General features: G+C 34.9%; 2 protein-coding genes and 3 long non-coding RNA genes across 5 annotated transcripts; 3 read left to right on the top strand and 2 right to left on the bottom strand.

The window, feature by feature from the left end:
- The first annotated feature begins 3,756 nt into the window (after nt 1–3,756).
- LOC123695868 lies at nt 3,757–5,344 on the top strand. The gene is made up of 3 exons (XR_006752000.1): nt 3,757–4,066; nt 4,528–4,713; nt 5,161–5,344. It is a non-coding gene; the product is annotated as an uncharacterized LOC123695868 (long non-coding RNA).
- A 1,044-nt stretch (nt 5,345–6,388) lies between these two features.
- LOC123695346 (putative nuclease HARBI1) lies at nt 6,389–9,065 on the top strand. Its single transcript, XM_045641179.1, has 5 exons — nt 6,389–7,027; nt 7,168–7,358; nt 7,785–7,917; nt 8,046–8,187; nt 8,283–9,065. The coding sequence occupies exons 1-5, from the start codon at nt 6,803–6,805 to the stop codon at nt 8,669–8,671; spliced, it is 1,080 nt and encodes a 359-aa protein (XP_045497135.1). The 5' UTR covers nt 6,389–6,802; the 3' UTR covers nt 8,672–9,065.
- Nucleotides 9,066–11,577: 2,512 nt separating this feature from the next.
- Nucleotides 11,578–14,076, bottom strand: LOC123695618 (swi5-dependent recombination DNA repair protein 1 homolog). The gene is made up of 5 exons (XM_045641524.1): nt 14,058–14,076; nt 13,900–13,960; nt 13,660–13,792; nt 12,421–12,505; nt 11,578–12,171 (listed from the first exon to the last, which is right to left on the bottom strand). The coding sequence occupies exons 2-5, from the start codon at nt 13,956–13,958 to the stop codon at nt 11,783–11,785; spliced, it is 666 nt and encodes a 221-aa protein (XP_045497480.1). The 5' UTR covers nt 13,959–13,960; nt 14,058–14,076; the 3' UTR covers nt 11,578–11,782.
- Nucleotides 14,077–15,234: 1,158 nt separating this feature from the next.
- LOC123695891 lies at nt 15,235–16,728 on the top strand. The gene is made up of 2 exons (XR_006752005.1): nt 15,235–16,137; nt 16,549–16,728. It is a non-coding gene; the product is annotated as an uncharacterized LOC123695891 (long non-coding RNA).
- Nucleotides 16,729–19,394: 2,666 nt separating this feature from the next.
- Nucleotides 19,395–22,093, bottom strand: LOC123695961. Its single transcript, XR_006752021.1, has 2 exons — nt 21,361–22,093; nt 19,395–21,215 (listed from the first exon to the last, which is right to left on the bottom strand). It is a non-coding gene; the product is annotated as an uncharacterized LOC123695961 (long non-coding RNA).
- Between the last annotated feature and the right edge of the window lie 3,336 nt (nt 22,094–25,429).

A 25,429-nucleotide genomic window follows, 5' to 3' on the forward strand; every position in this document is an offset into this window, starting at 1 on the left:
TTACTACATATTATTTTTATGTGCTATTTACTAAAAAGGTTTGATGTCGGTGCATGGGCTTAATACTAAGTGCTTAGTGTTTGGCACCGACTTCAAACCTATTTAATAAATAGCACATAAAAATAATATGTAGTAATTAATAATATCAAATCTTTTTTATTTCTTACTTTTCCGTTTTTGAAGTCGGTTGTTTTTAACGCAGTTATTTTTATTTAATACTTTTTAGTGTATTTTTCAACACGAATCAAACGAGCCCAAACTCGATAAAGTTGAGTCAATATATTACTGAGTTCCTATGGCCACCTTCCGATTCCATCATCAGATCAGCTCCATGTCATGATAATGTTTCATCGCTATCCAATTTACATTCGTATACAAAATTTCAGCTCAATCGGTTACCGGGAAGTGAATCAAAGTTACTTGCTACATTCCAATTAAGTCATCGAGTACAGACAAAAATGCTCATAAAATAAAAACTACTGGGCCTAGCCGAATAAAATTTTTATGGGACCAATTCGACACCATCCTGCATCGAACAAAAAAAGAATCACGTAAATCGGTTCAGAAACCTCGGAGTAATCGGTGTACATACATAAAAAAAAAAAAAAAAAAAAAAAATATATATACCGGCCGAATTGATAACCTCCTCCTTTTTTTTGAAGTCGGTTAAAAACCTCCATGGTCTCCGCGACCTGTGAAGTTAAATTGGATTAGTCATGGTAGACCCAAAAGATAATTGTCCAACTAAATCAGAAGGCACTTTATGTGGCTGTAGTGCCAATTAAGCTTTTCCAAAATCCTCACAGTCTACAAGACCTGTGAAGTTAATTTTGCAACGGTCTCAATAGACCAAAACTTAATAGCTTAAATAAAACAGAAGGATCCAGCCTGTAGGGTCTCCGCGACCATTTGAAATGGCTGCCATATGCAGGCAGAAAATAGGCCAATAATGCCTGATTGTACAAGCCAATCCTGGCCTTGTGAGAATCTCATTACTGTTACCAATGATGTCTAATTTTACAAGACAATCCTGGCTTTGTAAAAATTTAATTACCGTTATAATCTGTGATATGTATCAAAATTACCTGGTTAATACCTAGGTGTTTAGGTGTCTCAGGTTGAATATCAACCTGGCGGAGCCATCAGCTCTTATTGCCAGAAGCATATCTGAATGTAAGTATGGCATATATTTTTCTGGGTCTTTCTGGACACAGTTCTTTCAGCATAACCATACTAAGCTAATCATGGCTAAGGACGCCTTGTACATATTTTCAGTACATATTTTTGTAGAAGATACAAATAAAAAATACAAAGATTTTGGTTACTTTACTGTTGATATTATAGAATTGTTATCACACCTGAGTGTTAATTTTAAGGCAAGCTCTTTCACTTAAGTAAGAAAGGAACTAGATAAACAACATTATCATCGGTAACATTATAACCAAGAATGATCTCATTCAACTGTTCGGGGATACAGTAAATATGGGTCCTTGATGATGATAATGTATATAAACATATCTACCTCTTATAATCTGCAATGTCTATTTCTTATGATTTTTCTGGCAGCGACGGCAGCAGCTGGTAGCGGCGTAGGTACAGGTGCCGGGCAGTGAACCCTCGGCACAGGGAGAATCCTTCTTCAATTGGCAGCGGGCGGTACTAGTACCCTCGTGAAGGGCGTCGTAGTGGGCCCACCGTGTGAATCAGGTCGACCTTGTCAGGGTATGGGCGACCAAGGGATAAAAAATCCCCTTTACTTCTGACACCAATGTTAGTTTGTGGTGTATTTGTGTTTTAAAAAAAACACAAAATTAGTAAAAATTATTTATTTTCACAACACAACTTTTATACACACACAATATATATATTTCACTTTACGATTCACAATATAGAACTTAACGAATTCTATAATATAGAATAGGGATTCGTCCCCTGCACCCCGCGCGGTTACTGGTACTGGTGCTCCTCTCAGGCTAAGCCGGTGAAACCGTAGCCACAGAATACATAATAGTAGCTAAACGCTACAGAACGGACACTCTCCGCCTCCCGCCAAAATTAAACACTTACCTCACCCCGCACGATCAGACATGTTATGGTACCCATTTCCCCGCAAGGACGATACCAACGACGTCTTTAGACGAAACGCGACGAAGATTGACAACATTAATCAAATTGACTTAAAGCAATTTTATTATTTTGGATTTGTGATTATCGTTTTTCGTAGAAAATGGTTAGATATTGTGCTGTTTACGGATGTATTTCATCAGAAAAACGCGAATTTTTTTTTACGCTAGTCACAAATGTGCCAACCATAAAGAGTTTACACACACATTTGCAGTCTCTACAGTGTGACTGTCAAAACTATAATTTTGTATGGAGTGTCCGGGGTGTGCCGTAGCTTAGGTGGTTATGCGAGAGAAGCCCCTAAACTAAGAAATCAACGCTTTATATACATACAATATTGCTGATACCGCGATATAGGCCGGTGGGGTTTATAGCCCAAGTCAGCAATATTGGACAATGTAACACAATGGACAATGTAACACAATGGACAATGTAACAATGTAACACAATGGACAATGTAACAGTACCCAAAATGTCAAATCTAGGCGCACCGTTAATACACGTTTGCAGAACGTCATACAAGAACCACGCGCGCTGTTGGTGTCTTCAAAATTATTTTCAAATTGAGAAGTTAAATACTAACTACTTGGTGCTTGTTACTTAGTATTTAAAAATGATATGAATATACCTTACCTATGTTTTATACCTAACCTAACCAACCTTAACACACGCGCACACACACACACACGCACACACACACACACAAACACACACACACACACACACAGAAACCTAACTATTAGTACATTGAGGTGCCTATTTTTGTTGTTGAACAGCCAGAAACGTTAGATTATAAATGACAGCCCTAAATCTAAATAAAAAGACCAAAAGTAAATTGGAAGACATCACGTGTCTACAGATAAAAACCTCACCCTGTGTGAATGCAGCGGCAGACATACTGGTGTAGCATCATCGTGCAGACTAATCACATCCATTGTTCTATTGAAAGCACTTTCTGGGAAATGTACTATGATATTATATCCTTTACATTTGGCTTGATATTTTCAGTTTCAATTGCTTCTAACCATTCTCCTTTTCTATTTTCACTTCTTGGTAACCTTCAAAAAATGAATATTTAGGTTATTATAATTTTAGTCCTGACCTGACTTATTTATAAATACATTTTTAATTAAAGTAGGTACTATAAAAGCGATTAATCTTACTTAAGTTAAAATTCATATTAGGTAAATTTAAGTGTTTTATTTTTCCTTCTGCTGCTCTTGGCAAAATTAATTTGTTATTTTGGAAGTGTATTCACCAAAGCAACTATTCTTAAGATTAATGACACAGCCTTGGGAGACGCACGTCATCATCGAACATTTTGCTGATGTCGATATTATAAGCCATCACTAGCACCCAAATTCATTATTTTACTAGAACGAAAATATACAAAATAAAGCTATATTTGGTAACAATTTTGCACTGAACATAGTCTGTGAATACTCCTTAATTCAATATACATGAAAATAACTAAATCAGCAAAGAAATAACTAATATTTCAGTCAAAACCAATGACTAAGGAATCCTATGGACAGGGCATATTGTTCTATACAAACAACTGATTATACAAATATCATGCATTTCGATACCGAAATAATAAAACTAATACTGTCTCTTTCTAACTAATGAATATTCTGATATGTGAAAAAATATGACTATACGTCAGTCAGTGCTAATTCTATACCGCTTGACATTTGAAGTTAGCTCAAATACCTACTGTGGCCGGTCGCCATTTTATGTTCTCGTTAATACGATGTACATGCTCTGTCATTGCTCCGTAGTAAACATTGAAAAATATTGAATATTTTTGTGATTGTGACAAACATTTGTGTCTAAAACATATAGAGTGGTCAAGGACAAATAGTGGCATAATGCCAAAGCGCAGTATTGTGAGATGTGGCTCCGGAAAGAATGAAAACCAGAAAAGTTTGTCTTTGCACCGGTATGTATACGTTTTGACTGAAATATTAGTTATTTCTTTGCTGATTTAGTTATTTTCATGTATATTGAATTAAGGAGTATTCACAGACTATGTTCAGTGCAAAATTGTTACCAAATATAGCTTTATTTTGTATATTTTCGTTCTAGTAAAATAATGAATTTGGGTGCTAGTGATGGCTTATAATATCGACATCAGCAAAATGTTCGATGATGACGTGCGTCTCCCAAGGCTGTGTCATTAATCTTAAGAATAGTTGCTTTGGTGAATACACTTCCAAAATAACAAATTAATTTTGCCAAGAGCAGCAGAAGGAAAAATAAAACACTTAAATTTACCTAATATGAATTTTAACTTAAGTAAGATTAATCGCTTTTATAGTACCTACTTTAATTAAAAATGTATTTATAAATAAGTCAGGTCAGGACTAAAATTATAATAACCTAAATATTCATTTTTTGAAGGTTACCAAGAAGTGAAAATAGAAAAGGAGAATGGTTAGAAGCAATTGAAACTGAAAATATCAAGCCAAATGTAAAGGATATAATATCATAGTACATTTCCCAGAAAGTGCTTTCAATAGAACAATGGATGTGATTAGTCTGCACGATGATGCTACACCAGTATGTCTGCCGCTGCATTCACACAGGGTGAGGTTTTTATCTGTAGACACGTGATGTCTTCCAATTTACTTTTGGTCTTTTTATTTAGATTTAGGGCTGTCATTTATAATCTAACGTTTCTCCTATTTTGAAGGAGGCCTGTGAACAAACTGAGATGGTTTTATATGATTTTTTGAGTACAAACTTGGGTGATATTTGGTTGTTGAAATGTTATTGACTGAGGGAAAGTGCAATTTACTTTAAATACATGGGGTGTTTTAAGTTATTTTTCTATTCTTTATAAATTTATATATATAAAGCATTTGAATGCCATAAAACCAAAAATATAAATTCAAATTCCGCTATTGTAAGCCCTAATGTTGATATTAATTTCAAACCATCAGCATTGCCCTTTTAATTAAAATGTATTGCATTTTAGTTTAAATGTAAAGTGAACAATGCTAGTTAATGTAAACTGTGACATTTCATTTCCAGGTACCAGTTGAGCCTCAAATCCCGAACTCAAAAATGAACAGAGTGAATCCGAGTGCATTCCAGGCTGCACAAAATAGTTTAGCTCTATAATTTTCTCTGTTATTATATATTATTGTTTTTTTGTCTATTATTTATAAATAAATAAATTACTGTATATTGTGTTGTTCATCGTAATAAAATACTATTATATACCTGTATTATTATATATGTTGTTTCATTATATTACATTCCTCAAAACTGAAATTACCAAATTGTAAGTCTACCGTAATCCTTATATCGAAGTCAAAATTGAACTGGATTTATCAAATTATACAGCTATCTTGTCCTGCGAGGTTGCTGGTGTTTTACAAGTAACCCTGTATAGGTGTTACCGTCACGAGCAGCCATCGCCATACTTAATTTTATTAATTGGCATTGTCATTTTTTCCATTTGTAATTTTACGTCTATGTTTTGTACAATAAAGTTAAAATAAATAAAAAAGAGTGTGTGTTTATGTACACGCGTTAGAAGTTACTTCTTTGGCGTATGGACAAAATACTAGAATATACAACTTGAACATAGTTATCAATTTTCATACCACCTAGAACTTACTTCATGCTGTTAATTTTAGGTGTCGGTGTGCGCGCGCATCGTAAAAATTCACTCTCACTATTTTTCTCCACCGCGCCAAAACAAATACTTATAAATTCAAAATAAATATATTAATATTATTTTTATATCGATAAACATAATAATGTTTATCGATATATTCTCGGCACTAAACACCGCCATGTTTTGTTACAAGCATTATGGCGCCGGCCACACTTTTTTTGTAGGTATGTCACTTCCATGTGATTCCATATTCATTGGTCAAAACGTATACATACCGGTGCAAAGACAAACTTTTCTGGTTTTCATTCTTTCCGGAGCCACATCTCACAATACTGCGCTTTGGCATTATGCCACTATTTGTCCTTGACCACTCTATATGTTTTAGACACAAATGTTTGTCACAATCACAAAAATATTCAATATTTTTCAATGTTTACTACGGAGCAATGACAGAGCATGTACATCGTATTAACGAGAACATAAAATGGCGACCGGCCACAGTAGGTATTTGAGCTAACTTCAAATGTCAAGCGGTATAGAATTAGCACTGACTGACGTATAGTCATATTTTTTCACATATCAGAATATTCATTAGTTAGAAAGAGACAGTATTAGTTTTATTATTTCGGTATCGAAATGCATGATATTTGTATAATCAGTTGTTTGTATAGAACAATATGCCCTGTCCATAGGATTCCTTAGTCATTGCGTTTGATAGAATAGATAAACGAATGTATGAGATTGACATAAGCTGGAGATACGTCACGTGACCCAGCGTAACGAAACGAAAATTGGTAGCCAAGTGGCTAGTGGCAATGTTTTTCTATTCTATTAGACGAAACGTGACGAAACGTTACCTAAGTCATACGACAGGCGCCATACAAATGCTTAGCCAAGTGGCACTTTTGACAGGAGACTACGCCAATGGGCGTTCGATAACTAGCGTACGCTATAACATCTTGTAGAAATCGAAACAAAATGGCGATTTTATAATCAGCTGTCGAAGTTTCGTGTTGTGTTTAGTGATTATAAAATTTTAGTTTTCATAAAATGCACGCTTTGAGACTTTTAAAAGCTGCGCACGATGAAGAACTTTGGCTCAGGCGCCAAAAAAGAAATGCGTCCAGACGGAGTTTAGAGACAATCAATGAAATGCCGGAACAATTGTTTCAGGAGCGTTTTAGGTTAAATAAAAAAACTTTTAGCGAGCTTTGCTGCAGCCTACGTAACGAAACAAACATACGGGGGACTAAAGAAATTCCTTTGGAAGTAAAGGTAATCCACAGTTTCTTCACTGCGATTGTTTATAATATTATTAGTGATGTCCGATATTTTAAATGCCCAATGAAAGGCATGTGTTGTGCACATCTATTAGGTACCTATATTACGTATCCTAATTCTACTTATATTCGTAGGTTCTTTGCGCTCTGAGTTTCTTCGCAACGGGATCCTATCAGAGAATTGTGGGTGTCACACAACATTTGCCACAACGCACTACAAGTAGATGCATTAGGCAAGTTGTGGAGGCACTCAACAGTCCTCGGATAGTGAAAAAATGGATAGTTTTCCCTCAAACACACCAAGAAAGAACAAGAATTCGACAAGAGTAAGTGTTTTTATTAATTTATTTATAACTTTCAATGTACAACTACGACATTGGGGCCTTCAAGAAAAGAGCTTATTTGTCCATAAAAGGCCGGCAAAGCACCTGCAACACTTCTTATGTTGCAAGTGTTTATTTCTTATGCTTAAGTTGCTTGCTCTGACATAAAAAAAAAAAAAAACTTTCAATGTTTTGTACAATTTTAATAAATAACATAATCCTTTGCATTGAAGAAGGTTGCTGCTATTGTAGTCACAAACAATTCTATTATACCACAAAATGTTTGTTTCTGTTCAATTCTAAATGTTTTAAAGGTTTACAAAATATTATGACAAATTCATTTGAAAGTCTTTTTAACAATTGTATTATATGTTTAATATATGTAGGTAATTGTCTTTGATTATAAAATGTGAATGTACCTAATTACAGATTTCAAAGGAAATTTCAATTGCCAGGGGTAATTGGATGCATAGATTGCACTCACATATCAATTGTAAAACCCCACATTGATGAACAGAATTATTTTAACAGAAAAGGATACCATTCCTTAAATGTGCAAATGGTAAGCTATTTTTCTTTGCATATGTATTATTAGTTAGTAAGCATTGTTTTTAATCATGTTTCATTAAAACAAAATAACAAAGCAACTGCAAATAGAATATTTTTTATAACTTAATTTTTTTTTTTCAGATATGTGATGATAATTTAAAGATTATCAATGTCAATGCAAAATATGGTGGAGCCACGCATGATTCCTTCATATGGTCATCCAGTGAAGTGGAACCATACATGCGTGGACTTCACGAAAATGGTGAATTGACGTGGCTATTAGGTAAATCATTTAATTCCTACCTACTTCTACATATTTATCATAAAAATATTGGAGTTATAATTTATAAAGCTCTTTAACTACATTATTTGTTTAAGGTGATTCTGGATACCCACAGAGAGCGTGGCTGATGACACCAATTTTAAATGCCGAACCAGGTTCTCGAGCAGAGGTGTACACTACACGCCATTTACAGGCACGCAATTGTATTGAACGATGTTTTGGTGTATTGAAGGCTCGTTGGAGATGCTTGCTGAAGCATCGTACACTCCATTACCATCCTCGTGTTGCCAGTGAGGTAACTATTGCATGTTGTGTTCTGCACAATATTGCACTGGATGCTAAATTACCTCCCCCTAATAATATGGCTGAGCAACAAGAGGATGGTGATGAACCGAGTGTGGGGGTTGGACCCATTTCCAGCAACCAAGATGAGCTGATGAGTGGCAGAATAATGCTAAATAATTTAGTTAATAGATTAGTTTAGTAGGTTATTTTTGTATTTTTTAAAGTGTGTTGTGTGTAGTTTTAATGTGTATTACTTTTAAGCCTAATTTAGTATGCCTGACCAAGTAGTTTTGTATAATATTTTTTCGCTCCTAAAACATTATTTTGTTTACCTACACAGATTTAAATAATGAAACTGCATTAGTTACAGTATATATTAATCCTTTTAAAGTTTCTGATAACTGCTCATATTTTAGTGCAGGTCATAGGTGAAAAAATTGATCATTGTTGCAGCCTCAACCTGTTTTTTATATTTTTAAGTTTGTAATTTTTATTATTGTATTTTTTGTTAGTATTTAAAAAAGTGTGTACTGAATTAATGGTGGTATAAACTACTTAACTAATTAAGTAATAAAATATACTATTATTATGTATATACAGGGTGGCCCGTTTACAGTGGTCCAAAAAATTTTTTCAGCTTGAGAGCATCATGAGTAATCATTTAAAACAAACTTTAGTTAAGCGAAAACTTATGGTTTAGAAATTATGAATTTTTTTTTAAATAATCCGAAGTTTCAATGTTTTTGACACAAAACTACTCTGTTATGAAAACTACTGGACCGAATTGAATGAAATTTGGTGTAGGTATAGCGCAATAACCTACCTATCGCGCTATAGGCTCATCTTGTGTAAATAATTACACTGATTTTTTTTTAATTTAACTTTTTCTGTAGTTTTTTGAATTTCTCGGCAAAATGTCGATTTTTCGAAAAAATCCTGTGAAAAAAAAATGTACCACCAAGGTTTTGCTGGTACTGCTAAAAACTTCCTTAACATAAGGTTATTCTTTACACAAAAAATCATAGTTGTCCTTCGATTGTAACATCTTCAAAAACAATATCATGTGCATTCAACACATGAAAATCGAAAAATTACGAAATTTACCAAAATTCAATTTTAATCATTTGGAACGGCCTATTTTTGTTAAAGAACCATTTATTGCCATAAAAGTCGTTACAAATCAGTATTCACATGGCTATAAAAGTTAAAATGAATGAAATAAATTTTTTACCTACTAGCCAAGATAACTTTACTTTATTCTAATGTCAATTTATAGAGTTTTTTTTTTGTTATTTAGTTATTAGGTTTAAATCTTAATAAAAGGTTTGGAGAATCAATAAAACAACATAAATATGAATTAACATATTGTTTATTTTTTACAAAAGGTTTTCGAAATGCCGTCCGCCTTTCGCTAAACATAATCTGCATCTGCGTAAGAAAATTTATTCGCAGCCTATTAAATGGCTGCCGGCTTTCTTTAATGGCTGTTATAGCCACTTGAATTTTCCTCCAATTCTTGCTCCGATGTGCTCTCCCGTGCGTACACAATCTCCTTAATGTATCCCCAAATGAAAAAATCAACGGGGTTCAAGTCGGGTGAACAGGCTGGCCAGTGGATGGTGCCACCGCGACCGATCCTCCTCTCCGGATAGGTATGAACCTATGGTATTAAATGGTATAATACCATAAACTGGTATACAAATGTACCTATGTATAATTAATTTATGGTAATTTATAGGCATAAATTCAAATGGCTATAACAGCCATTAAAGAAAGCCGGCAGCCATTTAATAGGCTGCGAAGAAATTTCTTACGCAGATGCAGATTATGTTTAGCGAAAGGCGGACGGCATTTCGAAAACCTTTTGTAAAAAATAAACAATATGTTAATTAATATTTATGTTGTTTTATTGATTCTCCAAACCTTTTATTAAGATTTAAACCTAAAAACTAAATAACAAAAAAAAACTATAAATTGACATTAGAATAAAGTAAAGTTATCTTGGCTAGTAGGTAAAAAATTTATTTCATTCATTTTAACTTTTATAGCCATGTGAATACTGATGGCAATTACTTTTATGGCAATAAATGGTTCTTTAACCAAAAATTGGCCGTTCCAAATGATTAAAATTGAATTATGGTAAATTTCGTAATTTTTCGATTTTCATGTGTTAATGCACATGATATTGTTTTTGAAGATGTTACAATCGAAGGACAACTATGATTTTTTGTGTAAAGAATAACCTTATGTTAAGGAAGTTTTTAGCAGTACCAGCAAAACCTTGGTGGTACATTTTTTTTTCACAGGATTTTTTCGAAAAATCGACATTTTGCCGAGAAATTCAAAAAACTACAGAAAAAGTTAAATTAAAAAAATTCAGTGTAATTATTTACACAAGATGAGCCTATAGCGCGATAGGTAGGTTATTGCGCAATACCTATACCAAATTTCATTCAATTCGGTCCAGTAGTTTTCATAACAGAGTAGTTTTGTGTCAAAAACATTGAAACTTCGGATTATTTAAAAAAAATTCATAATTTCTAAACCATAAGTTTTCGCTTAACTAAAGTTTGTTTTAAATGATTACTCATGATGCTCTCAAGCTGAAAAAAATTTTTGGACCACTGAAAACGGGCCACCCTGTATATGTTTTATTTAATATTCTTAAAACTAAAACAAACACTTAAAACAAATTAAGTACATATAAATCCTATAAAATTTAAAGATTAAAAAGTAAAACAACTAAAGACAGAGGACAGAAAATACTGTACTTAAACTATTAAATTAAAATATTAAAATCTAAAACAAACACTTAAAATAAATTAAGTACATATAAATCCTATTAAATTTAAAGATATATATAATAATAGTTTAAAAAAACTAAAAAACACGCTTTTTGCAAATTGAAAAATGGAATAATTTTATCAAATTAGTGTATTGTCATCGGTCCTCAATAAATCTACAAAGTTTGAACGAAATCTGGCCGTTTAAAGTGGGTCAAAATCGCGCCCAAAGAAGTCGGTTACAAACAAACATTCAAACATACAGGTGAAGCTAATAAAAAGCGTGTAAAAAGTAAAACAACTAAAGACTGAGGACAGAAAATACTGTACTTAAACTATTAAATTAAAATATTAAAATCTAAAACAAGCACTTAAAAAAAATAAAAAGAAAGGCACTAAATAATACACTTAAAACCCTATGAAAAAAAAAATTAAGATGCGGGCCCTTGAGGCAATATCTCGAGCAACCTTTGCCCGATAACAGCTATTTGCTGCATCACCCTAGTTTGCTCGCGATTTGCCTCAACCTATAGCGACTCCAGCCGCAGTCGCTCCATTTCTCTTTGGTGGAAAAGTTCCTCACGCTCCCTCTCACGTTCATGGAGAAGCTTTTCCCTTTCCCTTTCTCGCTCATGGGAAAGCTTCTCTCGCGTCTCCTCCAGTGCAAGGCGTCGTTGTTCAACCGCCACAAATTCTGTAGCGGCCCGGTCAAATGGCGTTAAGCCGCGATTCCTGCGAGCTCTCTGCATCCCATGTCGCGGCGAGGCAGTCGCAGATCGCGGTGACGCCGATGACCGTCGACCAGTGGGACGCGGAGGAGAACGCGGTAGAGGGGGCGGCGGACGTACTGGTGGTGGTGGTGGTGAGGGCTGTGGGTCTAGCAGTAGCGGTGATGCTGGCAATGTTGGAACACTTGCTGTTGAGTAATGAAAATAATGTTAAGGAGGCAAATATAATTCTGACTTCCACTTATATTATAAATTAGAAATGTTCATCCATTCCATCTGTTGAATAATATTCTCTAGGATACAAGCAAAGACTAATTTATTCAAGTCATTTAATGAATTATGTTCAATTATTATCGATTAAACTATATTATGACGATTGAAAACAGCTCCTAGAAGAAGGCTAATTTAATAAGTAAATAGAGTTTAATAAAACTTACTATTATAATTAAAATTCTCTAAGCCTACAGGAATTTCAATTTCCACATCTTCAGGAATGGGTTCTTCCCTTGGTACTGGTGGCGCCTGAAAAATATTTATTTTTATCAATATATTAGTTATTTATAACTTTTATCATATACTCTTAACACTTACAAATGTTACGATTAGGAATTGTTAGCTAAGTATTTTGTATAATTGATATAGATTTATAAAGAATAAAATATAATTAAAAGATATTTAATGTTCTCATCAACATTAAATATCTATTAATTATATTGTGATGGAATTACATTTTCAAACACTAGCTGTGCTCCGTAGTTTTACCTGCAGTGCTCTGCTCCTGTTGGTCTTAGCGAGATGATATATATAGCCTATAACCTTCCTCGATAAGTGGGCTATCTAAAATTGAAAGAAATTTTCAAATCGGACCAGTATTTCCCGAGATTAGCGTGTTCAATCAAACAAACAAACTCTTCAGCTTTATTATATTAGTATAGATTTTCAAGCTGTTTATTTGTTTTATTTATTTAATACAATTCATTTTACACAAGTTGAAAGAGGCTTATATGTAATCTCTTTCAAAATAAATATCTATTATTGGCCATGCAAGTTACAGAGGAATTGGTGTGATACGTAAAGTTGCTATAATATAATAGTACTAACATTAAAGCCATGCTCTTGTATGCCAGCTTGACCAAGAACAGCAGTCTCTCCCAGTATGGCACAGACTCGGTCTTCCAAAACTGTTAGAGACAGCCTGCTGCTTGGACCACCACCAGTACCATTTGTGTGGTTGGAAATCAACATTTTCTTTTTTTTTTGTTTTAGTCTTCCAATCTGCCCAGACCTTTAGGTTTACATGTTGTGAGTTAAAGCGGTGCATGAAAAGGGCAATAGCAAAATAAATGAATATATTAAAATATACAGCTATGTTAACAAGATGCAAGTAAATAGCAAAACAATTGAGAGTTTGCAATATACACTTAGGTTAACAACATGCAAGTTAATAGCAAAACAATTGAGAGTTTGCAATATACACTTAGGTTAACAAGATGCAAGTTAATAGCAAAACAATTGAGAGTTTGCAATATACACTTAGGTTAACAAGATGCAAGTGAATAGCAAAACAATTGAGAGTTTGCAATGTACACTTAGGTTAACAAGATGCAAGTTAATAGCAAAACAATTGAGAGTTTGAAATATACAGCTAGGTTAACAAGATGCAAGTTCAAACTTACTTTCTTCCACTTCTCTTGTGATTTGTGAACCCCACCACCAACTGAATTAAGTAATAATGTGAGCCTTGCCCACATTTGGTCGGCTTTTAGTCGACCCTGAGGTCCCCGCTGTGGTCGAGAGAGGTCACCATACCTATGGGTAACACACACCAATGAAGCACTTGGTATTAATGATTTCATTGTTTATTATAAAAATATTGAAGCAAGTTTGGAATCAAAACTGTATTTTTTTAATAGTACCTTTCCATGAATTCTATAAGAGCAGAAAATTGCTCCTGGCTGGCGCGCAGTCTCTCCATTTCTAAACTAGAAAAATAAGTACACATAAATAAATTAAATTTAAACCTTGAAGACATTATATCTTTTTATGCCTCATTGCAAATGCAAAATTAACTTACCTCTATTTGTATTTTTATAATTTAAAGCACAACCTGTATTTTTTAGTTCACTTCAAAAATTTTTTGACTTTTTACTTTTTCCGTTTTCGGAATTCGGCAGTTTAATTTGAATATTTCAAGAATATTTTTCAACATTACTAATGTCAAACTGAATGACAGTTGACAGTTTGACGTACGCTGACTGACGTTAGAATTCGAAGCCATAGACATTAGCGTACGATCCAATAGAATAAGCGTTCGCCAAGTTCTAATCCACTTGGCTACCTGTCGTTTATCGTATTCGATAAGGCGTCAACGTTTGTAGAAAGAGAAACGCTATAAATCGTATGCCACTTGGCTAGGGGGGCTGGTAATTTTAATATGTTCTATGAATAGGGCCGTAATAGGAGATGATATAACCTAATACAGAGTTACCTGGAAATAACTACCACCGTAATAGGAAAACTACTCCTTTTTTTTTAACCGACTTCAAAAAAAAGGAGGAGACGAAAGGAGGAAACGAGAGCGCGGAACGAGCGACAAAGAAGCACAATCGGACGTTGTCACGTTCAATTATCGTCAGTAAACCGACTTTACAGACAACCAATTTTTTTTTTTTTTTTTTTTATGTATGTACACCGATTACTCCGAGGTTTCTGAACCGATTTACGTGATTCTTTTTTTGTTCGATGCGGGATGGTGTCGAATTGGTCCCATAAAAATTTTATTCGGATAGGCCCAGTAAGTTTTTATTTTATGAGCATTTTTGTCTGCATTTGTAAATGTTGCAAGTGCAAGTTTAAAGTCGGTTGTTTTTAACGCAGTTATCATTATAATCCTAATTCGGACCCATCAAAAATTCGATAAACAAGAGAATGTAAATGCTTTATCAAACGATAACAGTTTTTTGGCTCATAGAGCAGGCTCCAAGGAGATGTTCGTTTGCATAAATAGCGGACCTAAATCTGACTTCTGATATATATTGTATAGATCCCAGACATCCTATAGACAGATGTTGCCAACCAGTTTTGTGGTCCCCTTCCCCGCACCCCGGTTATTAAATATGGCATACAAAGAAAAAAATAAACATTTCCAAAACATGCCGCGTGGGGTATCAAATGAAAGAGCTTATTGAGTAGATCACGAATATATAGCATACTATAACATTTCTTACACTTTCTCTAAGATTTTTTAGAAAATTTACGAAAATGGTCCATTTTTGAGTTAACTTTAAACCACTATAGATTGAAAACTCATGAATATATTTTTTAAATTATTATTTTAAATAATTAACAATAGTCCATTGTTTACGATTCAATAGTTCGTACAGTGAAATAGTTGCATGGGGGAGTGGGGGGGAGCATTCAAAGATGGCGAGTATATTTTCAAGTTTATGCCAGAAATAAAGGCCTAATACAAAAATATCGGTGTCAGGGCTTGGAATAATTATCTCTGCACTGTCGTTGTGTTTGACAGAATGAAAAATATGGCAGAACATTCTTGAATCAGCCTCTTAACCCGTGTAGCGTCCTACGCACAGCGGTTGTAGCGTAACTCAAATTGTACTGAGAGCGTCCTGCGCTGACAAACGCTGTGCGTAACGCGGCCCGTGATATTGAAGGTCATCAGTAGAGACGTACAAGTGAATGTTTCCAGTATAAAAAATATTTCTCTATGCCTTAAACATTTATAATTCAAATCGACACGACTCCGAGACAGGAAATACAGACTAAAACCGTAGACAGAGTAACTAATAGACCCAATGACGATACCTTTCTCACTTACACAAGAAAGAGAGCGAAAATACCATAACAAATGCATAAGACAAAGACACAAATACCCAATTTTTTGTCCCTTAGTGTGTAACCTGTTTTTCAAGATCCGCAACTTGAGTTGCGAAACAAACTTTGACAGTTCGTGCCTTCATCGTGCTTGGTGTTCGAATTTTGGATATTATTTAGTAAAAAATCGATACGAGTACATTGAAAAGACGGTGAAATTATCTTAATATAGACATCGAAGTAAATAGAATGGTGCGTTGTCGTGTTATTGCATGTATAAGCGATAGTGAGAAGAAAATTGCCGGTGTGTCTTTTCACGCGTAAGTACGACTTTATTGTCCTTATTTATAGTTTCTCAGTGATGATTATTTATACTTTAGCCTAAAGTAACAACAATTCGCGTTAAAACAAGGAAAATATTAGCGTAATATCGATTTTTACATTCAATAACCTATAAACATCAACAAGTAAGTGTTGCCAGTGTCGGGAAAAATAATACCCCGATCATCAATAAAAAATATTGATTTGACAATATGGCGAAACTCGAAAGTAAATGCATATGAAATCCCATAATAACCCAGTGTTTCGGGAAGACTTCGGCATCGAAAACATATTTTAATTTATTATTTCTCATAGTAATAATTGTGATTGACATAAAATTACACTTATAATTTTAGAGAACCTGAACTACCTTAATTATTATTAACATATGTTTATCGATTTGTTTCCAGATGATCCAGACCTACGTAATTAATGGATCGAAGTGGTAGAAAAGATTGGATTCTCACAAAATATTGTAAAATATGAACAAGCCAATGAAAAAGTAAGAAATGTGTTTCGTCATCAATAATCAATCTGCTTATATTTTTTGTATCTACTAAATTGATTATAAAGACAAAAGAAAAATCTCATAACTGGTTTTATTTAATTGCTCCTAAAAATATTTACCCTTTCCAAAACATCCGGGAGCTCGGATACTGTGGCAACATTCAACTTATACATTGACAAACTATCTTTGTCTCAGTCGCGGTTACAGAGTACCTTTGTCTATTAGTTTCTCAGTCTACGACTAAAACAAAAAAAAAAAAAAAAAAAGTGAATCATTGATTGAGTTGCGTCATCGGCCATAGTTTGTACTCATAGAGGAAGGATGTATAACTGAGATAGAGTGGCTACTCTGTGGTAATAAGTGCATGTATAGAACGTGCTGCCATCTGCAACTTTGTAGGATAACTAATGCTTTAAAAGGGGAAAATATATATATATAGCTATGCAGTATGCATATCGACATTTAGCACCAGATATGGAGCGAAAGTATATTTACAAAAATATTACTAACACCAAGAAAAGCGTCGTTTTCGTGACAACACTCTTTTTGTGGCGTTAGTAATATTTTTGTAAATATACTCTCACTCCATAAGTTGCCTTGTAAGTTGAGTAAATAATAAATAAGTAATGAGGGCAACCAGGGGTGAGAATAAAAAACAATTTCTTTAGCAGTATTCACGTTTATTAAATTGAAATTGAGATTTATATAGGTACTATACACTTGCTAAAACCTCTAAAATCTGCTAAAACCAAAAGTTTTAGTTATTTCAGTGCAGTCACTGAAATAACTAAAGCTTTTGTTCTAAATAAATAAATAAATAAATCATTTATTGCATAAAAACATGGTACATACAAAGATATTAAGATCAGAATTAAGGAACATTCATGTTTTTACTATAACTACATAGCATACAATAATTATTATTAATTGACATAATGAATGAAAATGATTAGATATTTATAGTAAAAATACGAGTCAGGAGTATTGTCATTTAAAATTAGGTTATACATAAATCATTAGTCATACAGTCAATCAATTAATATCAATATCATTATTTTATATTATTTAGACATTTTTCATATCATACAGAAATTCATTTAGGTTGTAAAAACAATTCTCTAATAAGTATTTATTAAATTTATTTTTAAATCCTGGAAGAGGAACCCCTTGCAAGTCTTTTGGGATTTTATTAAATATCTGAATACCTATATAAGGAACATTTTTTTTGTACAAAGTTAATTTAGGCCTCGGTAAAAACATACATTAAAACATTAAACATACATACATACAATAAAACAAATTGTTTGGATATCTTGTTAATTTTCCAATTTCTTTATTAGTTTTAAAATATTGAGGATGTTTTTTTATGAAAATACAAATTTCTTTGATATAAATACATGCAAGAGGCAGGATTCTCAAGTTTTTAAAAAGTTCTAAGCTTCTAGCGTGTTTTCTCCTCCGTTGAAAACTCATGATCACAACGTTCACAACAGTTAACAATAATAAAACAAGTAACAAAATCACAAAACAAAACTTAACCAAAACAAAAACTTAAAAGATAACCAGATATATTTAACAAAAACAATTAATGAGATAACCTCGAAATCGCATCAACGTCCGTCCGAAAGTTGAAAACTATGGTTGACAACATATACATCCTTCCTCTATGGTTGACAATGACAGTCGCACATCATTACAAGATGGCGGCTTTTTTTTAATTTTAGTTATACCACTCACCGCCCGCGTCGCTGTCGTCTATGCGTTTACATGACAGTTTTGAGTGTGCCCCCCCTGTTTGTACTTTGTAACGTTCGTCTTGTTCAACGAATATTTGGATTGTGAATTATGCCGAGAGGAATAATTAGATGAGTGATAATAATTGAGACGTATATTACTGGAAATTTTACGTAGAATACGTTTATGATATTGGTTTTAGGGATATTTGAAGAATACTCAGTGAAAAAGTGTCTCAACTTTTCAGTGCGGAAGACGCAAAATGGCGCTTTTTTTCTTGTTTGTGAATAATGGATATTTGTTATTATTCATAGTGAAATACGTTGTGTTAAATGTGTGAAAATATAAGTGAATGTATTTGGCAATCGTGTAGTGATATGAAAACGTGAATATGATCATTTGATGACTCACCATTATCATGTAAGTGTTAGTAGGTATGTAAGCAATTAAAATTAAAACAAAAGAAAATCAATTTTTTTATAATTTTATAGAAAAAATATATCGTCATGATTACATTTTTATGCTATAACTAGTTTCTTCCTCTTTCCAAAAATATATCATACATGGCATATAATTATAGAACAATAGGGTAAATAAAATTTTCAAACTCGGTAGTCATAAAAAAGCTAGATTTCGTAAACTACCTCGACATACTTGGGACGCATAACATCTGTGCGTATGACGCTAGACGGGTTAACTTCACACTTCACAGAGCAAGTAATAGGTATAGGAAGAGACGGCACTCAGTACTTCGATTTCGAGCTCACGCACACATATGCATATTGTATTACTTAGGTTAAGTCTTATATACCAACCTATGAAAAGTTCACGTCAAAAATGATCCACATTGCTGCCAACATTTAAAAGTTGAAGTTGCTAGTGATGTCTCTTTGAGTACATATTATCGATAAAACTTCATATCGATATCGATAAAATTTTCGATGCTGGGTAACATCACTACTAATTCTCATCCTTATTCAAATTTATAGGAAATTAAAAATAAAACACCAACAATGTAGATCAATAAGTTTATTATAATATAATAATAATTACCTATATATAACATTTTTATATAATATTAAAACTCACTATTATCAGCAAAAATGGATAATTCCATTTGAATTTTGAATTTTACTGAATATCTTTATTTAGGCATGTAGGACTTAATTCGGCTTAAATATTATGTGAATACAACTAGATTCACATTTTATACTTTTCCTTGAAATATTTTGCGGGATTTCTATTTTAAAATCTCATTCTAAATTTCCAATATATCGTTGCCGTTCGGATCGCCATATTGGAATTGTAAGAAGTTGTTGTTTTCTTTGGACAAAACAATAATAATATTATCTCCTCTCCAATTGATTCTACAGCCAGAACATGACGTAATAGAGAAGTTTTCTCGTAAAAATTATTATTTTTTATATCTTCCTTTAATAGAACAGTCATTGGGTATATATTGCAAATACTTAGTCACAAATCACATTAATAATTATTATCAATTATTATCTACACAAAGATTTTAACATTGTTTACACATAACACTTTTTCTTCTTCTTTCACTTTTGGCAGAAATATAACAAATTAAAAAATTCAATGTACTGTACATTAACTGAGTAAATAAGTAAGAAAATCTACGATATACGAAGAACAGATTTTGTTTATCTTCCACCAAAACAATTAATAAAACGCCATTTTGAATTCAAATTTCAAACAACAAATCAACATCAAGAGGTTGTCTATGCTTAAGTCTTAACCATTGACAAGAAATCGAAGAAAGAAAGAAATAATTTATTAATGTATTAGCTTAAAATTAAAATATACAAAAATAAGGTTTAAAAAAAAATAAGAAATAATAATAAATAATTAAAACTAAAATATTAAATCTAATATTAAATGATTACATCGGAGGGGCCAACATTAGAAATGTTTTTATTTTTTCTAAAAGTTGGCAGAACAGACTCTCCCTTAGGTCTTTGAAAAGTACAAAATAATTTGAACTGTATGTCAATTGAATGAAGTTTAAAATTGCTTGATAATGGAAGCCTAACCAAAACGATGTTCTTAAGGACGCGTTTACGAATCTGACAAAAATAAGCAGTTTTTCGGTACATTTTGCGACAAAATAATACAAAACCAAATTAAACTAATAATTACTATAGATAGATTAATCCTTAACCCTCAATTCACTAGGTGAAATTTGCTAACATAAACAGCTTCCATGAGTCCACTGGACTCATATATTTTCTTGGCGTGTTTTTTTCAAATAAAACTCTTTTTTTTATTAAGTTTTTTTATTATTATTTTTAAATGTTTATTAAGGCACTACAAAAAAATAATAAAACTGGATAAACTTCTGAAATACTCTTAAAAATAAAAAAAAACTTATTCTAATAGTCTTAGAAAACAGAGTTATTTTCAAAGCCCTACAATAATGGCAAATATTTTTAACTAATGGCTCTTTTTAATTTTATAAGACTTCTAAAGGAATGCAAAACCGAAAATAAACAACAAAAATGTACGCTTCTATACAAAAAAATAAAACGTGCAATGGGGTATTGCCACCGATTGCAGGCAGCGACGGCATGCCATTTTTGAGCAACTCAAACATACAGGCTTCAGACATCTAGTGCCTGAATGTGCAGTCTTTGTTCTCTTTTTGTAATTACATGGATAACAATGCTTTCTTTCTGTCCTAGATAGCTTGTCTTCGGTTTCAGAGTGGCTCGCATCTTCATCATTCATAATTTGTGTGATCCATGATTCCAAAACAGAATCTGCCTGGTCTTCATTCATATTTACAACTTTATGTTGTTTTAGATCCATTTTACAAACCTACAACAACAACAAATATTAAAATACATATTTTTATATCATTAATACGACAAATAAGCAACATTTAAGAATCGTAACAAATAAATAAAATATTACTTAATTCACTAGTATGAGTCCATGGGACTCACTCGACGTAATAACTTACCTATTACGCAGCGCAGGCGCACGTCCTCTCGCTACCGCGGTGCCCACGTCACTGCAGGAAGGTACTGAGACGGTGGAGGAAATAAGTCACCAGGGGAAAAAAATATAATAGTTTGAAAGTTCGATGTGAGTCCAATGGACTCAGGTAGTGAATTAAGGGTTAATCTTTAAATGGTAGCAATTTTTTAGTCGAAAATTTTGGTTTATAATATTATAAAAAATATTTTCCGTTGCCCTTTCACACAAAATTGACAATATCGTGCTGAATAAAGGAACATTTTTCATGTATTTAATAAAATAAATTTAATGATTTAAAAATATTTTAAGTAAGCAGACATGTCCAACTCAAAAAGGTAGCAAAGAAAACTATCAAAATGTTACAAATAGGCTGAGAAATCAAACCTTATTTTTTCACATATTTAGTTGTAACGCGTGATACTTATTGGATTGAAATAAGGGTTATTTTACTGGCTCATCTTGATTTATTGCACAAAAATTTGTAATGAAATATTTTAGTCTGCGCTCGGCCGCCGTTGTGAGTGGACACTGTGACGCTTGTAAGCAGCTCCTCGTTTACGAAAAGATCACTGTACGAATACAAAATATTTGACCTAATAAACTTGATCCTTCACGCATTCATTTTATTTATAGATTTTATACTTATGGGATTATAAATTTCATATTTAGTTTCTGACTTGATGGAGTGACCTGAAGGTGTACTTCGAAGACTGCTACTGGAACTAATAAACGATTAGAGCTAGGTGTGCCGAGTTTGGGCTCATTTTGTTAGTTATGTTGAGACCTTACCTCCAGACTTGATGGAGTGACCTGCAGGTGTACTTCGAAGACTGCTACTGGAACTAATAGACGAGTAGAGCTAGGTATGCCGAGTTTGGGCTCGTTTTGTTAGTTACATTGAGACCATACCTCCAGACTTGATGGAGTGACCTGAAGGTGTACTTCGAAGACTGCTACTGGAACTAATAAACGATTAGAGCTAGGTGTGTCGAGTTTGGGCTCATTTTGTTAGTTATGTTGAGACCTTACCTCCGGATTTGATGGAGTGTCCTGAAGGTGTACTTCGAAGACTGCTACTGGAACTAATAGACGAGTAGAGACTAGGTGTGCCGAGTTTGGGCTCGTTTTGTTAGTTATGTTGAGACCTTACCACCGGACTTAATGGAGTGACCTGCAGGTGTACTTCGAAGACTGCTACTGGAACTATTAGACGAGTAGAGCTAGGTGTGCCGAGTTTGGGTTCATTTTGTTAGTTATGTTGAGACCTTACCACCGGACTTGATGGAGTGACCTGCAGGTGTACTTCGAAGACTTCTACTGGAACTAATAGACGGTTAGAGCTAGGTGTGCCGAGTTTGGGCTCATTTTGTTAGTTATATTGAGACCTTACCTCCGGACTTGATGGAGTGTCCTGAAGGTGTACTTCGAAGACTGCTACTGGAACTAATAGACGAGTAGAGCTAGGTGTGCCGAGTTTGGGCTCATTTTGTTAGTTATGTTGAGTCCTTACCACCGGACTTGATGGAGTGACCTGCAGGTGTACTTCGAAGACGGCTACTGGAACTAATAGACGAGTAGAGCTAGGTATGCCGAGTTTGGGCTCGTTTTGTTAGTTACATTGAGACCATACCTCCAGACTTGATGGAGTGACCTGAAGGTGTACTTCGAAGACTGCTACTGGAACTAATAAACGATTAGAGCTAGGTGTGCCGAGTTTGGGCTCGTTTTGTTAGTTATGTTGAGACCTTACCACCGGACTTAATGGAGTGACCTGCAGGTGTACTTCGAAGACTGCTACTGGAACTATTAGACGAGTAGAGCTAGGTGTGCCGAGTTTGGGTTCATTTTGTTAGTTATGTTGAGACCTTACCTCCAGACTTGATGGAGTGACCTGCAGGTGTACTTCGAAGACGGCTACTGGAACTAATAGACGAGTAGAGCTAGGTGTGCCGAGTTTGGGTTCATTTTGTTAGTTATGTTGAGACCTTACCTCCAGACTTGATGGAGTGACCTGCAGGTGTACTTCGAAGACGGCTACTGGAACTAATAGACGAGTAGAGCTAGGTATGCCGAGTTTGGGCTCGTTTTGTTAGTTACATTGAGACCATACCTCCAGACTTGATGGAGTGACCTGAAGGTGTACTTCGAAGACTGCTACTGGAACTAATAAACGATTAGAGCTAGGTGTGTCGAGTTTGGGCTCATTTTGTTAGTTATGTTGAGACCTTACCTCCGGATTTGATGGAGTGTCCTGAAGGTGTACTTCGAAGACTGCTACTGGAACTAATAGACGAGTAGAGACTAGGTGTGCCGAGTTTGGGCTCGTTTTGTTAGTTATGTTGAGACCTTACCACCGGACTTAATGGAGTGACCTGCAGGTGTACTTCGAAGACTGCTACTGGAACTATTAGACGAGTAGAGCTAGGTGTGCCGAGTTTGGGTTCATTTTGTTAGTTATGTTGAGACCTTACCACCGGACTTGATGGAGTGACCTGCAGGTGTACTTCGAAGACTTCTACTGGAACTAGTAGACGGTTAGAGCTAGGTGTGCCGAGTTTGGGCTCATTTTGTTAGTTATATTGAGACCTTACCTCCGGACTTGATGGAGTGTCCTGAAGGTGTACTTCGAAGACTGCTACTGGAACTAATAGACGAGTAGAGCTAGGTGTGCCGAGTTTGGGCTCATTTTGTTAGTTATGTTGAGTCCTTACCACCGGACTTGATGGAGTGACCTGCAGGTGTACTTCGAAGACGGCTACTGGAACTAATAGACGAGTAGAGCTAGGTATGCCGAGTTTGGGCTCGTTTTGTTAGTTACATTGAGACCATACCTCCAGACTTGATGGAGTGACCTGAAGGTGTACTTCGAAGACTGCTACTGGAACTAATAAACGATTAGAGCTAGGTGTGCCGAGTTTGGGCTCGTTTTGTTAGTTATGTTGAGACCTTACCACCGGACTTAATGGAGTGACCTGCAGGTGTACTTCGAAGACTGCTACTGGAACTATTAGACGAGTAGAGCTAGGTGTGCCGAGTTTGGGTTCATTTTGTTAGTTATGTTGAGACCTTACCTCCAGACTTGATGGAGTGACCTGCAGGTGTACTTCGAAGACGGCTACTGGAACTAATAGACGAGTAGAGCTAGGTATGCCGAGTTTGGGCTCGTTTTGTTAGTTACATTGAGACCATACCTCCAGACTTGATGGAGTGACCTGAAGGTGTACTTCGAAGACTGCTACTGGAACTAATAAACGATTAGAGCTAGGTGTGTCGAGTTTGGGCTCATTTTGTTAGTTATAATAATAATAATAATAAGGGCGTAGGGATGTGACGACCCCATCGCCCACGGTTGGAATATCTATTGTCTATGTGACAATAGATATTCCACCCGTGCAGTCAGTCAACCCGCAGGACGCCTTGTGGCGGGGTGTCGGGGAGTAGCGACCCCGCGGGAACCGAGTGCTCCCGGGGGAGGCCCCTGTCTTCATCTCCGGCTTGCCTTCACCGGCCGGTCGGAGTGAAGCCTGACGAGGACAGGACCCCCACCTCTGGCTTGCCTTAACCGGCCGGCCAGAGTGGAGTCGCGAGAGCTTTTAGCTCGAAGGGTGGATGCGAAGCGTAAGTGGCGAGTGGGCACGTGATGCTGGACCCTCAGGGAGCGCGTGATCGTCGTTTAAAGTCCAGGGACGCCTCTCCACCCTTAGCTGCTCACAATATGTTGCCCCCTTGTCGCACTATTGCAGCGACTTATTTCGGGGGCCCATACAGTGAGAGGGCGAGTCACCACCTGCCAACATATTTTTACTTTCTTTTAGTAGAAAGGCAGGTGCCATAGTTTCCCATAGTCCCCAGTACCAGTCCATTTAGCATCCCAATCCATAGCCCAATTATTAAATTTCCATACCCTGCAATAGTCCCACATCGGCCGCGGACTGCCTAGGGCTGTATCTCTATAGTGCAGTCATGGGCAGGCTGCGGCTGGTGTCCCACAACACATTAAAATTCTCGAAAGGGCCTCTGCGTGTTGGATCCGTGTCCCCACGTAAGCCTTC

This window comes from Colias croceus, chromosome 1 (genome assembly GCF_905220415.1).
Source record: "Colias croceus chromosome 1, ilColCroc2.1".
NCBI lineage: Eukaryota > Metazoa > Arthropoda > Insecta > Lepidoptera > Pieridae > Colias > Colias croceus.

Bases quoted from the DNA above. Each gene is read 5' to 3' on its own strand.
- LOC123695346 (XM_045641179.1), top strand. From the start codon at position 6,803: ATGCACGCTTTGAGACTTTTAAAAGCTGCGCACGATGAAGAACTTTGG. The intron at 7,028-7,167 runs GTAATCCACAGT...TTATATTCGTAG, and splicing joins AAATTCCTTTGGAAGTAAAG to GTTCTTTGCGCTCTGAGTTT. The intron at 7,359-7,784 runs GTAAGTGTTTTT...ACCTAATTACAG, and splicing joins AGAACAAGAATTCGACAAGA to ATTTCAAAGGAAATTTCAAT.
- LOC123695618 (XM_045641524.1), bottom strand. From the start codon at position 13,958: ATGGAGAGACTGCGCGCCAGCCAGGAGCAATTTTCTGCTCTTATAGAA. The intron at 13,793-13,899 runs GTACTATTAAAA...TGTTACCCATAG, and splicing joins CTTATAGAATTCATGGAAAG to GTATGGTGACCTCTCTCGAC. The intron at 12,172-12,420 runs GTAAGTTTTATT...ATTACTCAACAG, and splicing joins AGAGAATTTTAATTATAATA to CAAGTGTTCCAACATTGCCA.